General features: G+C 44.8%; 1 protein-coding gene across 2 annotated transcripts in view; it reads right to left on the bottom strand.

Annotated features, from left to right (window-relative positions):
- Positions 1 to 3,068: 3,068 nt before the first annotated feature.
- LOC110491836 (uncharacterized) overlaps positions 3,069 to 24,273 on the bottom strand; it is a 28,307-nt gene continuing 7,102 nt past the window's right edge. Inside the window, exons 4-16 of one of the 2 annotated variants that reach the window (XM_036946735.2) lie at positions 23,704 to 23,784; positions 22,701 to 22,791; positions 18,353 to 18,489; positions 17,580 to 17,726; positions 15,195 to 15,275; positions 14,776 to 14,851; positions 14,504 to 14,649; positions 14,074 to 14,277; positions 12,341 to 12,577; positions 11,527 to 11,700; positions 10,928 to 11,146; positions 5,091 to 5,151; positions 3,069 to 4,084 (exon numbers count right to left, since the gene is read on the bottom strand). In XM_036946735.2, coding sequence (XP_036802630.1) covers positions 3,897 to 4,084; positions 5,091 to 5,151; positions 10,928 to 11,146; positions 11,527 to 11,700; positions 12,341 to 12,577; positions 14,074 to 14,277; positions 14,504 to 14,649; positions 14,776 to 14,851; positions 15,195 to 15,275; positions 17,580 to 17,726; positions 18,353 to 18,489; positions 22,701 to 22,791; positions 23,704 to 23,784 — 1,842 coding nt within the window. In that variant the 3' untranslated portion in view covers positions 3,069 to 3,896. Of the gene's footprint in view, positions 4,085 to 5,090; positions 5,152 to 10,927; positions 11,147 to 11,526; positions 11,701 to 12,340; positions 12,578 to 14,073; positions 14,278 to 14,503; positions 14,650 to 14,775; positions 14,852 to 15,194; positions 15,276 to 17,579; positions 17,730 to 18,352; positions 18,490 to 22,700; positions 22,792 to 23,703; positions 23,785 to 24,273 lie in introns of both variants that reach the window. The other variant, XM_036946734.2, reaches the window with a different exon arrangement.

The raw sequence follows: 24,273 nt of genomic DNA, 5'->3' as shown, positions 1-24,273 counted from the left end.
AATCCACAAGGCAACATAAGAGTTAGGCTATTACGGTAGTTTACATTATACCTAAACATGCCATTGTGTGCCTCTGCCCTGTTTTGCTCAAAACCAGTTCTGTATTTTATAGTCATCTTACATGGACATATTGGTTCCTGAGTTGCTTGACTCCATCATAGTTCCTCTCAAAGGGGACAGTGTACGACTGCTTCATCCTGACTTGATGTTGTTTCAGGACTCTAGAAATAGTTGTTATGCTTACATTGGGAATATTTCCAAATGTAATGTTGTCTGCCAACAATCTCTATGAGTTTTATGTCATTGTTTCTGATGACCATATCAACAATTGCAGTTTCCTGCACAGCAGTGAAAATCCTACCTCTCCCGCCTGTAGGAGGTAACCGTTGGGTCCTAAGCAGAAATACAAAAACAATTACACAAGTGTGGGGCTTTGCTCAATTTACTTCTGTAATGTGCAGTTCAGTCAGATGCCCTTGCAGAATGCACATCTTACCTGTTGTTTTGCCGGAAATTTCTCACAATAGATGCCACTGTTGAGTGTTGCAGATTAGGCTGCACTCTCAGACCAGCCTCTCTCCTTGATACACCATGATTTATTACATGATCAATTATAGTAACCCTAATCTCATCTGGGACTACAGCTCTTGATCTTCCTCTCAGTCTTCTTCCACCACGCATATGTACCTCTCTCCATCTCCCAGCCACTCTTCTTCCTCTGTCAGCCACTTCTCTATCTCTGGCTGGGTCCATGTTTACATTAGAGTACAGCATTATTCCTAAAATGTCCCATTTTGTATAGATGGTAATGTAATTGAAAGACTAACACCTGGGTAGGTGTTCAGCGACAATGGGAATCAGCTGTGGTTGGTCTAATTGTTTTGATAGTATTTCATTTTTTAGATTTGGAATATATTTTGATACGGTATGCCTGTAGAAATGTAGTAAATTGCTGTCTTATTCAAGTTTGTATTATTTTAGGTTTTGAATTCAAGTTTAACAGTTTTGAAAAGAGTATGTAAACATGTGCAAATTGGCCGTAGGTGCATAAGGTTTTGGTGGTGGTCGTGTCTGAGTGAGAAAATAATTCAGGAAATTTGAAAGATGTAGTCATTGAATGCATTTTGTGCCAAAAAAATGAAAAATGATCCACAGCTTAGCCCACATAGACTGCTGTTGTGCTCACTGTGTGAAGAGTTTTGAAAAAGTGACTTAATTATTGAGAAATGGGTCCTAGCGATTGTTAAAAACTGTAAAACACAATCCATATAACCATACCCAACATTAAATGTCATACTGTCCGATTTGTGTGTGTTATGATCAATATTAGTTCAAAAGTTGAACACATTAATTCTGATGTTGAAGTCACAATCCTGACATTGTATTTCAGCCAAATTGCTGCCACCGCAACTATTTCTATAACACTGTTCAGTGAATATGGGTAAGGTGACTAGGCATCAGGATGTATGATAAACAGTGTAGCAGCAGCGTATATGATGATTGTGTGTGTGTGTGTGTGTGTGTGTGTGTGTGTGTAAAGTGTGCATAGATGAGCACACCATAAAACGTGATTCCATTTCCAATACAATTAAGTTTTTCACCAGCAGACGGCGACGTTGGGCTATGAACGAGAACGAGAGAAAAGCGTCACAGATTTAAGGTCCTTGGTGAAATAACACGTCTACTGGAATGTGCTCTTTTTGCAAAATGTATTCATTTAATTTTATGAAAAAGAGCCTGACTAGTAAACATTTCTTGAAATGGCATTCCTCAGTACGGTTGAAAATATCAGATTTGAAGTCAATCTTCCTTATACATCTATCTGATCCATTGTCTTCTTTTCGTTCAAAGGAGCTTGTCTGTTGTACATTGGAACTCTACTATCATCGTAACCCGTATTCAAATGTAATTCTTTGACTTTTATTAATGAACCATTATCAATTTTTAAAAATGTTCATAAATGTTTAAAATGCTTTATTGATTATTATACATACTAGATAACATGCTAATGAATTGTAATGCTTAAACACATTTATAAATTGTTTTCTAATGCTTGTTCATGAAAGTGTTACCTATTTACATAAGGTCTTAGTTTGTTTCAGGTCATAACTATACTGAACAAAAATATAAACGCAACAAGCATACAAGCATTTCGCTACACTCGCATTAACATCTGCTAACCATGTGTATGTGACAAATAAAATTTGATTTGACATGTGAAGTGCTGGTGCCATGTTTCATGGGCTGAAATAAAATATCCCAGAAATGTTACATACGCAGCTTATTTCTTTCAAATTTGGTGCACTAATGTGTTTACATCCCTGTCAGTGAGCATTCCCCTTTGATAAAATAATCCAGCCACCTGACAGGTGTGGCATATCAAGAAGCTGATTAAACAGCACGATCATTACCCAGGTGCACCTCATGCTGGGGGCAATAAAAGGCCACTCTAAAATGTGCAGTTTTGTCACACAACACACCACAGATGTCTGACGTTTTGAGGGAGTGTGCAAATGGCATGCTGACTGAATAACTCTCCACCATAACAGTTGCCAGATGTTCATTTCTCTACCATAAGCCGCCTCCAACATTGTTTTAGAGTTTGGCAGCACGTCCAACTAGCCTCACAACCGCAGACCACGTGTAACCACGCCAGCCCAGGACCTCCACATCTGGCTTCTTTACCTGCGGGATTGTCTGAGACCAGCCACCGGGCCAGCTGGTGAAACTGAGGAATATTTCTGTCTGTAATAAAGCCCTTTTGTGGGCAAAAACTAATTCCGATTGGCTGGGCCTGGCTCCCCAGTGGGTGGGCTTATGCTCTCCCAGGCCCACCCATGGCTGCGCCCCTGCCCAGTCATGTAAAATAAATAGATTAGGGCCTAATGAATTTATTTAAATTGACTGATTTCCTTATATGATCTGTAACCCTGTAAAATCGTTGCATGTTGCGTTTATATTTTTGTTCAGTTTACTTACTACTAAACATCACTAAAAATAACAAAAGTATAAATCAAATATTATCAGTCCAAGTTGATATTCAAAGCATTTGGCAAGAATAAGAGAAATGTAATGTACTTTTTATTGTAAATAAAAAATAACACCTCAAACAAAGTAGAAGAAACAAGCCACACAAAGATGAGCAACATTTGGCAGAGGTAGCAGCACAATGCAGAAAGTCCTTTTAAGCCCTCAAAGTTTGCTTTGTGATTTCAGAACATTGAATAAATAATGCAGATGTTGCTATTTTTAGCTTTGTGGAATGCTTTTTACAGCTTACAACCAAAGACAAGTCGTCTGAGGATAGAATATAATAATTATATAATATACGAATCAAAAAGTTAACACAATAAAAAAGCATGGAAACAGGACGGTTTTCAAGAAAATGTTCATAAATAGTACAAAAACACACAAAATGTAAAATATGAAGCCCAATGCAGTGCACAGTAGCCTACACACAGTAGGGGAAAAAATACAATTTCAAGCGCACCGGGTTAAAAACTATGTACATTTTGCACTTTCATTAATGCTACAATATCAGGCTGTTTCCTACCTTTTCATACTGTTGTGTGGGAAAGTGATTTTGCTGAATCATGTTTATCTGTGTTAACATACAGTACAGTAGTGCAGCTTAAATACAAATACCGTACTCTTATCACACCCACATAAAGCATTCTTCTGACAACTGAATATCTAACAAATACAGATGGCACCCTATTCCCAATACAGAGCATGACTTTTAAACGGAGCCCAGTGCACTAAATAGGGAATAGGGTGCCATTTAGGACACAAGCATGATATGCAGTAGTGAGCTTCCACAGTGTTTTTTTTATGGCTCTCTGATGGGGATCTGTTGTTTGCACACGTCCAGACGAGCGCCAGTCCATTGTTTGGTTTTATAACCATCTTTGCTGGTTGGTAGCCATGGCACCCAGGCCTCTGGCCCCGAAGTCTAATCCCGTCCGGTGTGGTGAAATTCCAGACATGGGCTGAATCATCCCAGTATTGCAGTCGTACTCCCAAATGTTATCATAGTCCATTTGCTGGTCATCTGGCTCAGATGGTTCAAGGTACGAGTTGTGATCTGTGGGGGCAAGAGAAACGATTCCCAGGCTTTTAGTTTGATAGCAGTAGAAGAAGAAGAATAGAAGGCCTCGCCCAGATTGGGAAACAGTTTTGGGACCAGGTCCAATGTATATAACTCTCTCATGGTGTGAACTGCCTTCTTCGGCTTAACGTACTGTGCTGTAAAACCAGTACTGTGGCATGCCTATACAACATCACCCACGTTTGTCCTCTGTTTTCTCCTGGGAATTGTGCAAAGACACAGAGCTTGAAATGATCACCGGGAATGTCCTAATATCCAATTACAGGTTATATTTGGAGATAACCTCTTAAAACGCATCCTGTTTTTATATTAGATAAAAGGGCCCATGGATATGAGCTAGAGAGAGCAGCCCTTGCCCAGTTGTGTGCTGTCAATCACAGTTGGTAGTAACCCTGTCTGGAACAGTGTTCTCTTACACTGGATTCCCCCCCCCCCCCATGAGACACCTGCACACATGGCATTTAAAGCTGGCCTAAGCTCCATTTCATTGGCACACCTGTGCATTTCCTGCACTTTTCTCTCTGCAGAGATAGCCTGTCTGACTGCATGCTGACAGTGACAAACACACCCAGTCCAATAGTCTACCGTTCTGTACTATACTGGCCTATACTGTATGTGTAAATATGCCCTGTTTTTCTTGGAAGTGGTAAAAATACAGTCCCCTTATGAATAGGCTTCTGTGTCATTGAGGATGTTGAAGCAAATTGTTACCAACTAAGGCTGATTTTAGTGGGATTTAAGTGTGTGATTGACGATGTGACAATATCATAGAGAGGTTTGAAATGGTGAGCATTCCTTTTTCTTGTCAGAAAGAAATGCTAAATACATAGTAAGCTAAAGGTAACCAACTTACTTGCTGTTTCAGTTTTAAAACATAGCATAACATAGTATCATTTTCTGGTCCTAACAGTACAAGGTGAAGAATGTTGTTCCATTGTGAGTGCAGTGTGCAAGTTTACATGAGCACGCTTGACATTCTTACCTGGTGAGAAACCATATAGCATCTGGGTGGTGTTCATAGCAGGCATCACGGGGAAGACCCTCTGTCAAAAGATGAGGACACAAAGTTGCTTCGCATGTACAAGAACAACAAATAGTACTTTAGGGGGGATTATTATAGAGTACAACAAATGGAGATTATACCCACTGTCATGCACTGTCATGTTGTCTTGTCTCTGTCCTTTCCCTTCACCCTGTCTCCCTCTGCTGGTCGTGTTAGGTTACCTTTTCTCCCCCGCTTTCCCCCAGCTGTCCCTTGTCTCCTCTAACTACCCATTCACCCCGTTCCCCACCTGTTCCCTTTTTCCCTCTGATTAGGTCCCTATATCTCTCTCTGTTTCTGCTCCTGTCCTTGTCGGATTCTTGTTTGTTTGTGTCATTCATGCCTGAACCAGACTGCCGTCATGTTTGCTGTAACCTTGTCCTGTCCTGTCGGAATCTGCCGGTCCATCTGAGCCTACCTATGTTTGGTAATTAAAGAAGCTCTGTTTAAGTTGATTCGCTTTTGGGTCCTCATTCACTCACCATAACAGAAGAATCCGACCAAGAATGGACCCAGCGACTTCGGATCCTCTCCACTCAGCCGTCGGGATCCAGGGAGCGATGCTAGGCAGACACGAGCAGGAAGTGTCTGCTGCTCGACATGCCGTTGAGACCCTGGCCACCCAAGTCTCCAACCTCACAGAACAGGTTCACCATCTCTGCCTCGATCCACCGGCCACTTCCAGGGCTTTCGAATCTCCGGAGCCCAGAATCAATAACCCGCCGTGTTACTCTGGGGAGCCCACTGAATGCCGCTCGTTCCTCACCCAGTGTGATATTGTGTTTTCTCTCCAGCCCAACACTTACTCCAGGAGCACTGCTCGTGTCGCCTACGTCATATCTCTCCTTATTGGACGGGCTCGTGAGTGGGGCACGGCAATCTGGGAGGCAAGGGCTGAGTGTACTAACCAGTATCAAGACTTTAAGGAGGAGATGATACGGGTTTTTGATCGATCTGTTTTTGGGGAGGAGGCTTCCAGGGCCCTGTCTTCCCTATGTCAAGGCAATCGATCCATAACAGACTACTCTATTGAGTTTCGCACTCTTGCTGTCTCCAGTGGCTGGAACGAGCCGGCCTTGCTCGCTCGTCTTCTGGAGGGTTTCCGCGCAGAGGTAAAGGATGAGATTCTCTCCCGGGAGGTTCCTTCCAGCGTGGATTCCTTGATTGAACTCGCTATTCGCATTGAGCGACGGGTTGATCTTCGTCACCGAGCTCGTGGAAAGGAGCTCGCGCTCTCCGTCGCCTCCCTCTCCGCATCACTACCATCTTCCCCTGCCGGCTCGGGTGCTGAGCCCATGCAGCTGGGAGGTATCCGCATCTCGACTAAGGAGAGGGAACGGAGAATCACCAACCGCCTCTGTCTCTATTGCGGTTCCGCTGGTCATTTTGTCACTTCATGTCCAGTAAAAGGCCAGAGCTCGTCAGTAAGCGGAGGGCTACTGGTGAGCGCTACTACTCCTGTCTCTCCTTCAAGATCCTGCACTACCTTGTCGGTCCATCTACGCTGGACCGGTTCGTCAGCTTCCTGCAGTGCCTTAATAGACTCTGGGGCGGAGGGCTGTTTTATGGACGAGACCTGGGCTCGGGAACATGACATTCCTCTCAGACAGTTAAAGGAGCCCACGGCCTTGTTCGCCCTGGATGGTAGTCCTCTCCCCAGGATTCAGCGTGAGACGCTACCTTTAACCCTCACTGTTTCTGGTAATCATAGTGAAACCATTTCTTTTTTAATTTTTCGTTCACCTTTTACACCTGTTGTTTTGGGCCATCCCTGGCTAGTTTGTCATAATCCTTCCATTAATTGGTCTAGTAATTCTATCCTCTCCTGGAACGTCTCTTGTCATGTGAAATGTTTAATGTCTGCTATCCCTCCTGTTTCCTCTGTCTCTTCTTCACAGGAGGAGCCTGGTGATTTGACAGGGGTGCCGGAGGAATATCACGATCTGCGCACGGTGTTCAGTCGGTCCAGGGCCACCTCTCTTCCTCCACACCGGTCGTATGATTGTAGTATTGATCTCCTTCCGGGAACCACCCCCCCCCCCGGGGTAGACTATACTCTCTGTCGGCCCCCGAACGTAAGGCTCTCGAAGATTATTTGTCTGTAGCTCTTGACGCCGGTACCATAGTCCCCTCCTCCTCTCCCGCCGGAGCGGGGTTTTTTTTTGTCAAGAAGAAGGACGGGTCTCTGCGCCCCTGCATAGATTATCGAGGGCTGAATGACATAACAGTGAAGAATCGTTATCCGCTTCCTCTTATGTCTTCAGCCTTCGAGATCCTGCAGGGAGCCAGGTTTTTCACTAAGTTGGACCTTCGTAACGCTTACCATCTCGTGCGCATCAGGGAGGGGGACGAGTGGAAGACGGCGTTTAACACTCCGTTAGGGCACTTTGAATACCGGGTTCTTCCTTTCGGCCTCGCTAACGCTCCAGCTGTCTTTCAGGCATTAGTCAATGATGTCCTGAGAGACATGCTGAACATCTTTGTTTTCGTTTACCTTGACGATATCCTGATTTTTTCACCGTCACTCCAGATTCATGTTCAGCACGTTCGACGTGTCCTCCAGCGCCTTTTAGAGAATTGTCTTTTTGTGAAGGCTGAGAAGTGCACTTTTCATGCCTCCTCCGTCACATTTCTCGGTTCTGTTATTTCCGCTGAAGGCATTAAGATGGATCCCGCTAAGGTCCAAGCTGTCATTGATTGGCCCGTCCCTAAGTCACGCGTCGAGCTGCAGCGCTTTCTCGGCTTCGCGAACTTCTATCGTCGTTTCATCCGTAATTTCGGTCAGGTGGCAGCTCCTCTCACAGCCCTTACTTCTGTCAAGACGTGCTTTAAGTGGTCCGTTTCCGCCCAGGGAGCTTTTGATCTCCTCAAGAATCGTTTTACATCCGCTCCTATCCTTGTTACACCTGACGTCTCTAGACAGTTCGTTGTCGAGGTTGACGCGTCAGAGGTGGGAGTGGGAGCCATCCTTTCTCAGCGCTCCCTCTCTGACGACAAGGTCCACCCATGCGCGTATTTTTCTCATCGCCTGTCGCCGTCGGAACGTAACTATGATGTGGGTAACCGCGAACTGCTCGCCATCCGGTTAGCCCTAGGCGAATGGCGACAGTGGTTGGAGGGGGCGACCGTTCCTTTTGTCGTTTGGACTGACCATAGGAACCTTGAGTACATCCGTTCTGCCAAACGACTTAATGCGCGTCAGGCGCGTTGGGCGCTGTTTTTCGCTCGTTTCGAGTTCGTGATTTCTTATCGTCCGGGCTCTAAGAACACCAAGCCTGATGCTTTGTCTCGTCTCTTCAGTTCCAGTAGCCTCCACTGACCCCGAGGGGATTCTCCCTGAGGGGCGTGTTGTCGGGTTGACTGTCTGGGGAATTGAGAGGCAGGTAAAGCAAGCACTCACTCAAACTCCGTCGCCGCGCGCTTGTCCTAGGAACCTTCTTTTCGTTCCCGTTCCTACTCGTCTGGCCGTTCTTCAGTGGGCTCACTCTGCCAAGTTAGCCGGCCACCCTGGCGTTCGGGGTACGCTTGCTTCCATTCGCCAGCGTTTCTGGTGGCCCACCCGGGAGCATGACACGCGTCGTTTCGTGGCTGCTTGTTCGGTCTGCGCGCAGACTAAGTCCGGTAACTCTCCTCCTGCCGGCCGTCTCAGGCCGCTTCCTATTCCCTCTCGACCGTGGTCTCACATCGCCTTAGATTTTGTCACCGGACTGCCTTCGTCAGCGGGGAAGACTGTTATTCTTACGGTTGTCGATAGGTTCTCTAAGGCGGCTCATTTCATTCCCCTTGCTAAGCTTCCTTCTGCTAAAGAGACGGCACAAATCATCATCGAGAATGTTTTCAGAATTCATGGCCTTCCGTCAGACGTCGTTTCGGACAGAGGTCCGCAATTCACGTCTCAATTTTGGAGGGAGTTTTGCCGTTTGATTGGGGCTTCCGTCAGTCTCTCTTCCGGCTTTCACCCCCAGTCTAACGGTCAAGCAGAACGGGCCAATCAGACTATTGGTCGCATCTTACGCAGTCTTTCTTTTCGCAACCCTGCGTCTTGGTCAGAACAGCTCCCCTGGGCAGAATACGCCCACAACTCGCTTCCTTCGTCCGCGACCGGGCTATCTCCTTTTCAGAGTAGCCTCGGGTACCAGCCTCCGTTGTTCTCATCTCAGTTCGCCGAGTCCAGCGTCCCCTCCGCTCAGGCTTTTGTCCAACGTTGCGAGCGCACCTGGAAGAGGGTCAGGTCTGCACTTTGCCGTTATAGGGCGCAGACTGTGAGAGCTGCTAATAAGCGTAGAACGAAGAGCCCTAGATATTGTCGCGGTCAGAGAGTTTGGCTCTCCACTCAGAACCTTCCCCTTAAGACGGCTTCTCGCAAGTTGACCCCGCGGTTCATTGGTCCATTCCGTATCTCTCAGGTCATTAATCCTGTCGCAGTGCGACTTCTTCTTCCGCGATATCTTCGTCGCGTCCACCCGGTCTTCCATGTCTCCTGTGTTAAGCCCGTTCTTCGCGCCCCCGCTCGTCTCCCCCCCCCCCCCCATCCTTGTCGAGGGCGCACCTATCTACAGGGTCCGTAAAATCTTGGACATGCGTCCTCGGGGCCGTGGTCATCAGTACCTAGTTGACTGGGAGGGGTACGGTCCTGAGGAGAGGAGTTGGGTTCCCTCTCGGGACGTGCTGGACCGTGCGCTGATTGATGATTTCCTCCGTTGCCGCCAGGTTTCCTCCTCGAGTGCGCCAGGAGGCGCTCGGTGAGTGGGGGGGTACTGTCATGCACTGTCATGTTGTCTTGTCTCTGTCCTTTCCCTTCACCCTGTCTCCCTCTGCTGGTCGTGTTAGGTTACCTTTTCTCCCCCGCTTTCCCCCAGCTGTCCCTTGTCTCCTCTAACTACCCATTCACCCCGTTCCCCACCTGTTCCCTTTTTCCCTCTGATTAGGTCCCTATATCTCTCTCTGTTTCTGCTCCTGTCCTTGTCGGATTCTTGTTTGTTTGTGTCATTCATGCCTGAACCAGACTGCCGTCATGTTTGCTGTAACCTTGTCCTGTCCTGTCGGAATCTGCCGGTCCATCTGAGCCTACCTATGTTTGGTAATTAAAGAAGCTCTGTTTAAGTTGATTCGCTTTTGGGTCCTCATTCACTCACCATAACACCCACAGTATTCAAAAATAAATATGATTGATCCATAATGCATTAACTATGGCCGGAATTTAAACCTTACAGCGCTGTCGACAGTGTGCCTTTTAAAGGCAATGTTCCTGTGTTTGTGGAGATCACATTCAAGGTAAGGGCTGTGGATGTCGGCTTAATTCGAGAGCTTGGGAATACAAGGTTATATCTGCACAAAGATGATCCTGAGATAATTGGCTTTAAAGTTCCGAACCCTCATTGGTTTGAATGGTGTCAGCATTTTTTATCTTGCATTATTTTTATTTAACAACATGAATTGGGATATTTAGAGCACTACATACTGTAGGTAGAGAACATTGAACAGAACAAGGCTATGTCAATAACTATAATTTTGACAAAAACTAAGATAGAACCTTATAGTCCCAAGCTCTCATTAGAAATTACCTTTGAATGTCAAGCGCTACAATGCTCCAACACAGTATGGATTGAATCCCAGCCACATGCTTACCATACATACAAGGTCAAATAAATATTGCATTTACAACTCCACACTGTAAGTTGCATTGGCCGGTATATATAAAGTGTCTCAGAGTAGGAGGGATCTAGGACCAGCAGTAACGCTTTGTGATTGTGAGTCATTGAGTTTCAGTTTCTCACCTCCTCTTGCACTGCTTTGGGTGCAGGCAGCAGCCTCAGTCTGGAGACGGCCTTAGCTCTCTGGTCTGGCCCCTGAGGGCCCTCCATCTCCAGCCCCTGGCCCTGGATGAGTACGAGACTCCTCCGGCAGCGCTTGCCCAGGGGAGGGGTGCGCAGCTGGAAGGAGGAGGGTAGGAGATGAGGGTCCTGCTGCTGCTGTGGTGGTCCTCTCACACACTGCTGTTGAGGGTCAGAGGAAAAGAACATTAGAAAGCCATAAGGTCAAATTGGTAGTAGCAATAGAGGTAGAATTGTAGTAGTAAAGTACTTTTGTGAGAAATGTTAAAAGGGTCACATAGATTTGATTGATTGAAAGGAATTGAATTGAACATGGAAAATGTTTTGAAATGAAATGTCCCAATTTACGCTACGAGCACTTATTAATTGGATGAAGTATCTGTCCAATGACAGTCATGCATATAAAGCCACTGAAAAGAAATGGACCTCAAACCTGCCAATGTGTCAATGCTGAGACTAGAGTCCAGACACACAACTGAAATTCCCGGGTATGCTTGTGGTGTAAACTGAGACTCTTGAATCCAGTATCATGACCCACTTACCGCTGGCTGCTGCCTGAGCCGGCTCTCCTCCTCCTGGGCATAGATGTCGGGGGTGCAGGGCTCGTCATACAGGGGCGACAGGGGCTGCCGGGGGGCGCACATGTCCGAGTGCCGTTGGGGGGCAGAAAGCGACGCGTACTTCAGGGACGTCTGTGGAGTGCTCCAGCTGTTGGACTGATCACACAGGGATTTCCAGCGGTTATCATTATTATTCCGTCGCTCACAGTCTTTGCTCTCAGCACAGGACATGAATGGACATTCTCTTTTCTAGCGCTCTCACGCTCGGGGACTAGCAGACGCTAATCATTTAAGCCACACTTAGTGCTGGGATTTAGGGTAGGGTTACCAAGCGGAGAGACGGGGCTAATCTCAGACATGATCTACAGAGGGGTTGGAGGGTGTAGTCTGCTAGCGTGACAACTGTCCGAGTTTGTGTGCATTATGTGACTCCTGGAGTGTATGCCGCTAGCCTGCTACACTTATCTGTCTTTAGTGACTTTAGAGGGGCGGCGTAAAATAGGCTGCTCTCCCTGAGTGCTGTCTGATTTAGTTTAGGAACCCAATGACAGCCGAAGGTTACGGAAAGTTGTTCCCTGTCCAGCATTTATGGGGTAATATCTTCCCTAAGACATATCTACTGAATTAAGCTGGATAGGTACTGTAACATATCGTTTTACACCGCTGGCAACTATCCTTCTACTCCTTTAACTGACAGCCCTGTTGTTTTGTGGTAAACTGTTTCGGTTCTTGCACACATGATGAACAGCAAAGCATAGTCCCAGAGGGAATATTCCATAATCAAGTTAGCGAGTACCTTGACGAGAGGGGCCTTCTCCAGATACTGTTGGGTGCTGGCGCGGTCACAGTGCAGGCCTGAGTAGGGCATGTTGTACACCGGCCCCTCAGGGGTGAGGTAGGAGCAGCGCTGCGGGGAGGAGTAGCGCTGCGACAAAGGTCGGAGGTCGCGCTCGGGCCTAGTGTGGGATGACACGCTGTTGCTGCGGCTTCCCAGTCGAGCCATCTCGGTGGACGTGGGCCGACTGGAACTGTACTGTAAGGACACACAGACAGAGGGCAACGGTCAAGATGGTCAGTAACATCAAAACTAACAGGGGTGATACGAATTAACACAAAAGGGATGTGCCGGACCCGGACTCAGACTAAGTCTCGTTCTGAACTATAAAGCACCAAGATATTCTCCATTGAGCATGCTTTTTAGTCCAGGGCTTAATTTGGATCCGGGAAATTGGCCCAAAGAGTTCAAACAAATCTGTAATCTGGCGAACCTGTTATGATGCTATTGTTCCTATACCCGCCCTGAAAAGTAAAGTTGTATTCCTGCTTTGCTTAAATAGCACCCAAAGTCTAGCTGATGTTATTCGCTGCCAAAGTGTAAGCAAGGAAAGTTGAAGATTTCAAATCATCTTAATTTGTACCGGGGAGGTGCAGTTCAGTAGCTAAAAGTAGGCTACACACACCAAGAACAACATGTTTCTGGGCAGAGAGCTTTTCCCTCTATAAGCTAATTGGATGAGCGACCAGTCTGCAGGGTCCTTCGTTATTTAGGGAGTCCGATCAAGGTCTTGATAGCGTACGGCACTTCTGTTGATTCTTGAGGTCTCTCTGTTCTCAGGTAACCTGTTGATTGCTAAGGCAGCGAGTAAGTGCCCCTCATTTCTTATGGTCAAATGTGTCTTTATGGTGTTATATCGGAGGGAAAAAACAAATATGTTTTGATCTCATTTTCGGGAGGCTTCAGGACTTCAGCGTTGGCTTGGGTTGTAACAGGAGAGGCACGGTCTAGACCTTGGTTAATAATTAACCTTTGGAAACGAAAAGTGCTCCTACTGCTCTGCCCAACTCCACCAAAACAAACAAGCTCTTTCATGATAGAGTCCTGTGGACATCAGATACATGCTTTATACCAGCTACGTAAATACCCCCACCACAGAGCAGAGCCTTACAACACCACATGCGGTGGTGTAAAAGTACATACATTAACTTTACATGGGCATACCAGTAGTACACACTCAAATTCACTCTAGTTTCTTAGTAGAAAGCAGACCTCGGTCAAGTACTTTCGAACACTGTTTTTGAGGTGTACTTAATTGAGCTTGGAGTTTGCAATTTCATGTTAATTTAATAGTCTTATTTTGCTAATTGTGGGCCGCTGTCTGTAATTGTTGCCTAATATCTCTCTAGGAGCTGATCCGTCGTCAGGATTGTGGAATAAATCGAATGTCAAGGTAAGATTTGAATGGAGAAAGCTGATCCAAGATCAGCGCTTGCCTTTTTTTTTATCCTTTCAGTATTGACACATGCTCCAATGATGCACTTGTGAACGCTCTCTTTACGTGGTGTTCTGGGAAGCACATGACAATTCTGGCCGTTATAGGAACAATGCATCGTTAAAACACTCGTAAGTTCCATCGCTATCAGGAAACCAGGCCTTGGACAACCTAAACCAATCGCAGCTTGAGTATCTGAATGTATTTGACCTATGTATTTGATCCAGGTCTGGTAGAAAGTGTTTAAATGCACACTTACACACAGGGGTTCTGTGTACCCTGGGGACAGAGGGTTGTCCTCGTGTCTGGGGGGGAACTGGAGGTGGTGGGTTCCAGACCCTGAACCCCGTCCACTGTGGGACTGGCCCAGCCTCAGAGACTCACTCCGACCCTGGCTGTTCCGACCCTGGCTGTTCCGACCCTGGCTCTGGCTGTTCACACTCCACCTGTCAAACTCTGGAGCCTAGTTGGAACAATACAGCACGACGTGTTAACAAATGAAACCAACCAAACGGACAGTCGAACACAGTTCCAATTGAGGTGGAATATAGTTTGAGTTGCATATTAATGGATCATAAATAAGACAACGTGCTTGCACCAAACCAAAACAAGGTAACTTAGAATGGGTACATTAATGCAATATTCATAGCCTTGATATGGCAATAGCCTCCAATATAATGCTGTCTCACCTCTCTCGGCGTGGGGGTGTAGATGATGTCATAAACAGGGGGCGGGGGACTGAGCACGGGGACATCAGAGGCTTTGAAGCACTGGATCCAGTCGCAGAACTCCCTCTTATCAAGACAGGACACCACGATAGGGTTTATAAGCTTGCCTGGGAAAGCAGAGCCAGTTCATGGATTCAGTCATTCATTGGAGTGTGCATGAGGCAATTTGCACTTAAGTGAACTTAATTTGCAATTTAGATTTAAAAATGAGTGTAGCTCAGCGGTCAAGTTACCTTCGATCATGAAGGTGTTGGGCTTGACGTCCTGGCAGGGTGTGGTCACAGTGATCATGTTGAGTGGAAGTTTCCCCTGTGATCACACACACACACACACTGTTACACACACTTCTGACACACAGACAGGTCAGAGGGAGACGATTGCAAACATGACAAAGTATGTCCTTGAGTGTAATTAAGCTGTCATAGGCTATGAGTCACTCATACGAGCTAGAGGTGAGACTAGGGTCAGAGCAGTACATCTACTGTATGCTAAATATCTATACTGCAGCTAAGAGTAAGCCTGAGTACCAGTCTGTTTATGATTTCATGCCAACTCCTTGGCATGACAAGGATTTGACATGATGCCACAAACAGATCTGGGACCAGGCTAGCTAAGAGTCTATCCATGGTTCAGCGGGACGTTTTAAAATTACCTTGTAGAACAGGCCGTGGCACTCTTCTGATAGGATGATCAGAGTGGTGGGGTACATCACCAGTAGTCTGTCACTATGCTCCTATAGTGGACACAATAGCAACAATCAACTCTCACTGCATTCAATAGCTAATTCAATGTTCAGTATGTTCAGCCATGGTGCGGATGTTTGTCTCTCAGGTTGATACAGAGAGACTCATCCATGCTTTCATTACAAGCAGGCTTGACTACTGTAATGCTCTCCTGTCTGGTCTACCCACGAAAGCCATTGGTCAACTGCAAAATTGGTCAACTGCTGCAGCATGGGTACTGAACAAGACCAGACAGAAAGCACACAATTGTGCACCCAATACATGAGGCATGCTTTTAAGTTATGTGCCCAGTAGGTCCCTCAGGTCCACTGGCCTTTTAACTATGCCAAAACTCAGGACCAAGAGGCATAGAGAGTTTAGTTATTATGCCCCCAGCCTCTGGAATAGCCTGCCAAAGAACCTGAGGGGGCCGAAACTGTGGACATACTTAAAAGAGATCTTACAACACAACTTTTTAGCTTTGCTTTTCCTTAGGGTGCTTTTTAGTAATTCAGTTTATGCTATTCTTCAGTTTTTTATCCTCTTATGTTTGTTGTGTAGTAAATATTTAAGTTTTTATTTTAATCGTTTTTTATTCATTTTTTCCTGTGAAGCACATTGCTTTGCATTCCATGTCTGAAATGTGCTGTGTAAATAAACCTTGATTTGATTTGATTTAGATTGTATCTTGTGTTCAGTGGAAGATGAAGTGTCATGTCTTAGAGCTAATGTGTGTTCACGTCAGATGCAGTGTTGCTGTTACACAGTTCTACTGGGCTTTCTGTGTCAAATATTAAAGGCCCTTACAATGAAACAGTAGCTAAATGCAAGTGGGCTGTTATCTCCCCGACCGTGTGTGAGTGCGTGTGCTTGCATGTGTGCGTGGCTGACAGACAGCTGTGAGGTGAGACGTTACAGCTGTGAGGTGAGTCAAGTTGTTGCTTGAGCCAAGCAACTGCCTTTCACACACCCAGTTTACGAGCCCTCAAACTCCCCCCCCCCCCCCCCCCCGGAGACTTCAACCAGCCAACCGCTATTTCCCACCAAACATTAATTTGCAGGTTTACCCTCGGGCTACATGAGTCATGTTTTTTGATAGGATTAAGCCTAGTCAGCAATGGGCAGCATGTACTTCTTTGGTTGCTGTCCTGTTTGGCTAGCAGAGTAACATGTTTTGTAGGAGTCTCAGTAATTGTAGTAGACTCCTTTAATGCCCATACCCTTCCACAAGGTATAGAGTCACAGCAACACCGCCCACTCCTTGTGTGTGTGTGTGTGTGTGTGTGTGTGTGTGTGTGTGTGTGTGTGTGTGTGTGTGTGTGTGTGTGTGTGTGTGTGTGTGTGTGTGTGTGTGTGTGTGTGTGTGTGTGTGTGTGTGCGTGTTTAATTATACTTGTGGAGACCAGAAGTCTCCAAAAGAATAGTAAACAAACAAAACATTTAGTTTAGTTTTTTTTTTTTGTTACAAGGTCAAATGCTATTTTTAGGGGGTTTAGGGGTAAAGTTAGAATTGGTATTAGAATTAGGTTTAGGCTTAGGAGCTAGGGTTAGGGTTAGGTTTTCAGGGTAAGGGTTTGGGAAAATAGGATTTAGAATGGGACTGAATTGTGTGTCCCCACAATGTTAGTTATATAATACTGTGTGTGTGAGACAGTGAGCTCTGCGGTAAAAGCTATTGATTGATTATGTTATTTTTACTCATTCTCAGATCCCTGCTGTCAGTCTGATAATGGGTTGGAGTCATAACTGTCTACTGGACAATTCCACGAATCGTCTAGTTTCACAAAACGACTTAGCAACAGTCAAGACCATGAACACACTATCTTATTCATTTATCTTAATATGCTTTCTTTGTTTATGAGCAAGTGTATTGTGCGCATTCAGGGTTCTTTGTTTTGGTGATATTTCGATACTCATGTCAAACTTCCAGAGAAGATGGCCAAATGTTATAATTTTTTACTGACACGTCATGTTTTAGTGGCTATAATGTTTCAGTGGCAGGTTATAACATTTCAGTGACTAGTTATAATGTTTCAGTAACATGACAGGTTATAACATTTCAGTGACTGGTTATAATGTTTCAGTAACATGACAGGTTATAACATTTCAGTGACTGGTTATAATGTTTCAGTAACATGACAGGTTATAGCATTTCAGTGACTGGTTATAATGTTTCAGTATTATGACAGGTTATAACATTTCAGTGACTGGTTATAATGTTTCAGTAACATGACAGGTTATAACATTTCAGTGACTGGTTATAATGTTTCAGTAACATGACAGGTTATAGCCTTTCAGTGAGGTGGGTGTTGTACCTGGCATGGGAGGTGCTGAAGGTGGACTTTGGTCACATAGGTGATGGGCCCCAGACTCTCACGCTGAGAACCCTCCCACTCATAGATGGGCTCTTTACTGATAGAGTTCCTCAGCTCCTCTCTCCCCTCCGTGCTCTCCTCTACTTTCTGCTAGAAACAGGTAGACATAGCGAGACATGGAAATAATCAACTTTACCACACCAGTTATGAAGGATAAACATTAAACACATAGCAGAACTTCTCCACCGTATGAGCTATTATTGCCATAACTTTGGGGCTTTTCCTCATTTAATAGTGGCACAGTCATACGTAAATAATATATTGTATACAACTGTATAATGAAACAAATTGTTCCTACACCAGCTGTTACTATTGCAGGTGGTACAGAAGCAACACGGCATTCATTATTTTTTGCTTTTGTTGTCATTCTCAGAACATTGCATTTCTGAACTGTGCCCTGATACTTGTATTTCATCACCTATTTAATGTATGTGATCAGCCTTTTCCACACATGTGGGTGTAGCCATACTATGACCCAGTGCAGATGTGAGTCTAGTGATGTGGTCGTGGTGCGGTCACAGTCATGACCGCTCCCTGGGATCATGATGCCCTCAAGGAGAGACAGCCATGACTCAACACATCCTGCTGATGGACAACTTTTTAACATCAGGATCATCCCAGGGTGTAGCTCCTACGTTGGCCTACTCAACTGGTTTTCTTTCCTTCAATTCCATCTGACCTGCCATACAAATGAAACAGTATTATTTGATTACCTTAACCCTGGTGTAGGTCTCGAGAGGTGCAATGGGGGTGCCCCCGTTGATCTCAATGTGTTCTTTGAGCAGGCCAAACCACAGGTCCATCTCCTCCTGGTTGGAACAGTAGACAATGATGGGGTTCAGGCTGACACCTGCAGGGGTCAAAGATCATGGGGTCAGAGGTGTCAAGCACTACCCTATTTATTTACAGACAGAAAGCTCTACGTTATGCCAATGGCAGCTTGTCGTCGCCGGTAAATCATGCTTTTGGGTGCTTTTGGGTTTCCCGCTATTTCAGAAAGAAACTATGTAAAAAAAAATATATATAAATAAGTAGAGCTCCCTGTCATGTTAATTACCCATTCTGTCAAACTTCCACAAAATATCCACTGTAGCGTCAAAACAGGTTCGGTTACGTGTGAAACCACTGACTGACAGAGCATTTGGAAAGTATTCACCCCTTGACTTTTTCCACATTTTGTTACGTTACAGCCTTATTCTAAAATGAATTAAATTGTTATTTTTTTTCTCATAAATTTACACACAATACCCCATAATGTAAAGCAAATAAATGGTTTTCAGAATTGTTTGCAAATTTATAAAAAATAATTTAACGGCGATATCACAGAACGATGGAGGCCACTGTGTTCTTCGGGACCTTCAATGCTGCAGAAATCTTTTGGTACCCTTCCCCAGATCTGTGCCTCGACATAATTCCTTCGACCTCATGGCTTGGTTTTTGATCTGACTTGCACTGTCAACTGTGGGACCTTATATAGACAGATGTGTGCCTTTCCAAATCATGTCCAATCAATTGAATTTACCACAGGTTGACTCCCATCAAGTTGTAGAAACATCTCAAGGATGATCAATGGAAACAGGATGCAGTGGAGCTAAATTTCGAGTCTCATGGCAAATGGTCTGAATACTTATATAAATAAGGTACTTCTGTTTCATTTGCCAACATTTCTAAAAAATGATTTTCACTTTGTCGTTATGGGGTATGTGTGTACATTGATGAGGGAAAAATTATTGAATTAATATTAGAATAAGGCTGTAACGTAACAAAATGTGGGAAATGTCAAGGGGTCTGAATACTCTCCGAATGCACAATACATGTAAACCATTTACAGGAGAGCGTGTGTGACCTGCGCCAGTATTCATAAAGCACCTCAGAGCACGACTGCTGATCTAGGATCAGGTCCCCCATGTCCATGTGATCTTATTCATTATGATCTAAAAGGGAAAACTAGTCCTAAATCACCACTTCTACTTTGAGATGCTTGACACATATGGCCCCTGCTCTCTTTAGCCTCCTAACAGCTCACCTAGTGGAGAAATAAGCCCACCTTCCTCCGGACTGCCTTCCTTCCCAAGAGGAATGTAGCCTACAGAACCTGATGTTAAAAGAGCTGGAATCTCCCTTTATCAGCCCTACACATACCAAAGATAACAGGCGAGATAGCCTCTTTCATTCCATTCCCACGCATTCATCATTGTTAGCAGGGCAGGCCCCAGGCATAAGTGACATAAGCGATTGCTTAGGAACTGCTCTCAACTTACTTTGGAGAGTTGGAATAGTAGAAGTGCAAGTTCAAAATGTGTTTGTGCATTAGCTGTTTTTCTCGTTATGACAGTTACTGACAATCACTCAATATCATTAACATGGCATAAATCATGGCACAATCTTTAGAATATCAAGACATTAGCTTTAAAACTGCACAGATTTCTCTCCACCCTATGGCAAAATGGGAATAATTGCAGGAAATGTGTTATAAAAGTGCTAAATGTTCTCTCCGCCCCATGGCAAAAAGTGTAGAACTGCAGGATATTTACTTTAAAACTGAAACATTTCTCTCAGACGTCAAGAGGAAGCCACTAAAAAGTGTTTCCCCCTTCCACCAAATCTTCCCTTGGGCCCCCAAAAGGTTAGGGCTGGCCTTGATCGTCAGGAACGCTTGCCTTGGGCCCCCAAAAGGTTAGGGCTGGCCTTGATCGTCAGGAACGCTTGCCTTGGGCCCCCAAAAGGTTAGGGCTGGCCTTGATCGTCAGGAACGCTTGCCTTGGGCCCCCAAAAGGTTAGGGCTGGCCTTGATCGTCAGGAACGCTTGCCTTGGGCCCCCAAAAGGTTAGGGCTGGCCTTGATCGTCAGGAACGCTTGCCTTGGGCCCCCAAAAGGTTAGGGCTGGCCTTGATCGTCAGGAACGCTTGCCTTGCCAGCTGACTGTTCCCTTATTGGCAGCCTTGCTGGTCTTATTTGTAGATTTTCTTTCTATTCATTCCAGCTTTCATTTTTGCCCTTGATCATGACACTCCCTCGATTGAGGCATTTTTTCACAGGTCAAGCGAGGATGGAGAAAGCCTGACCGAGGGTATAACAGGTTATTTCTGGGGCCCAGCCCTATTGTTCTGACCCGTGGCTGATGTCATTAAGTGTTATTAACTGACTCATAGGAGTGCGAGAGTCCGGACTACGGGTAGCGCTGTCGACTCCGGACTTCTGAGCCCATTGTGTCCAGCTCCCACTTCCTTCCCTTCGCCACACATTCCTGGCTGTGTTGCCCACTCATATGTCTCACCCCCCCTCTCATTTCAAATGTATCTGTATCAGAATACAAAAATATGATGAATACACAGACTTACTCAAGTTATGACTGTTGCGACATGACCCTAACTAAACCTTTGTAGGAACTTCCCGGGACTTTCTAGGGCAGTATTCGGGAGTGTACGTGCACCTATCCATCATGCTAAGTCAACTCCTGTTGTTACGGCTTACAGGAAAGCTGATTCATCAGTGCAGCAATGAGAAAGATGTGAAAGATTTTCATTCCGAGATATCGCTGCTGAGCACAATCTCTCACTTGACTCAGAGTTTCGTCATGCTAACTCTACATGTGTTTCCAGTCAAGTGCACTGCAGCCTCCCTCTAGGTAAATAAAGGCTCTCTCAGAACAGGGAAAACATCTGAAACACAATATTTTATTAAATCAGTTTGTTCCAAGAAGTATATCTGAATGCGAAGTATGTTTTGGCCATGCGTAACAAAGAAAACATTTAGGGAATTATAAAGAAATACAAATAAAGAGATAATTCTCCATGACTTGAGCTGACTTCATGTGTCTACAAAAAGTATCATATTAGTGTCATGTTGAATTCAGAGAAACAACGATTATTATCGAACACATTTCAATCCCAAACCATAACAACTCTAGCCCAGTTGCCAGGTATGTCTGTGCTTTAGCCAACGCCGTTGACCTTCATTGTCATGCCATAGAAACTACAATAGAGGAGCTGACTAAGGCACATCCGATATGGCAACCATGCTCAAATTAAGCTTACAACTCTTTTTGGTCATCATTATCAAAGACACAGTGAAGTTGATAATGAAGTCCTTGAACATTTGGAGATCAGGGCAAAGCCACTCAGAGAAGGAGTGCTGATCTAGGATCAGTTTTGCCTTTAAGATAATAATTAATAAGATTACATGGACAGATCCTAGATCAGCACTCCTACTTTGATATGTTTGTGGACACAGGCCCAGATCCTAAGAGGCCAAACTAGTAGGCGTTAATTAGGGTGCCCCTGGAATGTGTTATAGATTATATGTCTTCACGGGGCTGAGAGCGGGCCCTGGCCTTTCTGCCTCGACAGCTGAGAGAGTTCAGGGGCACCTGTCGTATAACAAGTGGGGCTTTCAAGAGAGGCTTGGCCCCCTGACCGAGAGCAGAGAGGGGCAACTCTAGTTAGTTTTGGTGGTTGAGGGGAGGTGAAAGGGGTCATGGCACTTTTGAATCACCGGAACGTCGGAACATAGGAAACGCCCCCCAGTTGAAAATAGCATGTGATGTTCGGCTTGGGATCGTGAAAGTGAATGTGGGCTCTGTCTGTCTTTGCTGAGAGAGAAACTAAACTTGAGCACCGTGTGCTTTACGTCATGTTTTTGCACACGTCATCCATTGACAGCCATACAAGATTTCCGTGACAGTCGAGTTATGTGCACACATCTCATGTAACTTTGAGACTGGTTGAAAGTAGACAGGCATTTAGACACTACAATATTGGTGTTGTTATGCAAATGTGAACCAACATTCCTATATTTTTGTCTCAATTGTTGAGAATAAAACCTTGCCTAGCACACCACTGAGTTACAGAGTAGCTTGAAGCTTGCCTGTGAATCATAAACAACTATAAACAGCCTACAAGACGATCCAATGGAAACGCAACACAGACTGATTGTCTATAGTCAATAGAAAAGATAAAACAGACGATTCCAACATCTCAGCGCTCCATGCTGTCTCAGTTCTGGATACCACTAGCACATGAAGTTCATCGTTTTTTACTTTCAAGTTAAAGGTCAACTCACCGTTGATCTGTAATGCAAATTCCTGGGGCTGGCTGTAGTTACCGTTTTGCTGCAGGTTGCAGATGGTGAGCTCTTTCAGAGGAAGAGTCCCCTGCACAGCACAAAACAAAGTCAAATCTTAGTCGTTCAATCATTCCATTTCATCATACAGTATCATTGTCGGGACCATAGAAATATACTATATAGAAAGGATGGGGTACACTGTTTTTCAAGCGTACTGTACATCATAACTTAATTTTCTTTGCCAAATTTGATATTTTTTCCCATTCTCTGTAAACTTAAGGAACAATAACATTTTCAAACCTATATGAATTGAAATCAGTCACTCCCCTTTATGTACTCTGAACATTATATGACTCTAGGACCGAGAAATAATTTTCAAAATAGCTTCTGAAGTTTGGTGATTTTATGATCATAATTTGTTTCAGTTTTGGAGATACACGGTTTTCATCCAATAGTCACGATATTGTAGTCCGGTCTTTTGTTTTCCTTTTGTAAAAGATTTCAATCTAATTGCATTTCTAATTTCCGCAAATATCACTATTAGTTTGGCTTGAAACTAAAGCTAGCCAGGTACAATTATGATTGTATCAGGCCTTATATTTGTCATCATTTACTCAATGACTAATATCCCATATCCAGCAGCTTCCCATCCTGTCACTGAGTCTGGTGCGAGTCTAGAGCTAACAAAACATAGACACTGTACCACAGTGATTCATGACTGCTCATACTTTGCGAGACAGGTTTAGGAGACAGAATCATACACACTATGTTTACCAACACACAAGCCGTTGGCAAGGAACGTATGTCTAGAGGCATGTCATTTAGCGGATGCTCTTATACAGCGGGACTTGCACTCGCTGCACTGAAACTACTGAGTCATAGTAAACATTTCCTCACCATTTCAGTGATTTGCGATCATCACTCATTCATTTACAACATTTTGACAGCAATATGTCCATAAATAACAGCCTTTGAAAAACAGTTGGTTGGAAAGCCTCACCTGGTAGGTGAGTCCAGTGGTGTTGTTGGAGACGAAATGAAGGTGTGTCTGGAAAAGGTCCAGGTAGCAGTCATGCACATCCTGGAAAGAGAGAGAGATCATAGCCGATATCGTCAAACCAATCTGGAACTTGAAGCGAGAACAGTATAACACCAGAATCCCAGAATGTCTAATAACACCAACTGGAATATCACCTCATGACTATATGTCCATTGCGGTGGTCCTGAGGGGCAACATAGTCTTTGTTTCTACCCAGACCTCTGCACATTTTTTTCTTAAACCAGTGCAATTTATGTGTCCTAAACGGCACCCCATTCCTTATAAATTACATTTTTTTTTTGTTTGTTGTTTTTCTTGTTGAATTTTACCCCTTTTTCTCCCCAATTTCATGGTATCCAATTGTTAGTAGCTACCACCTTGTCTCATCGCTACAACTCCCGTACAGGCTCGGGAGAGACAAAGGTTTTAAGTCATGCGTCCTCCGATACACAACCCAACCAAGCCGCACTGCTTCTTAACACAGCACGCATCCAACCCGGAAGCCAGCCGCACCAATGTGTCGGAGGAAAC

This window comes from Oncorhynchus mykiss, chromosome 16 (genome assembly GCF_057628025.1).
Source record: "Oncorhynchus mykiss isolate SJ-2025 chromosome 16, ASM5762802v1, whole genome shotgun sequence".
NCBI classification, from domain to species: domain Eukaryota; kingdom Metazoa; phylum Chordata; class Actinopteri; order Salmoniformes; family Salmonidae; genus Oncorhynchus; species Oncorhynchus mykiss.
This window is presented reverse-complemented; position numbering and strand designations above follow the sequence as displayed.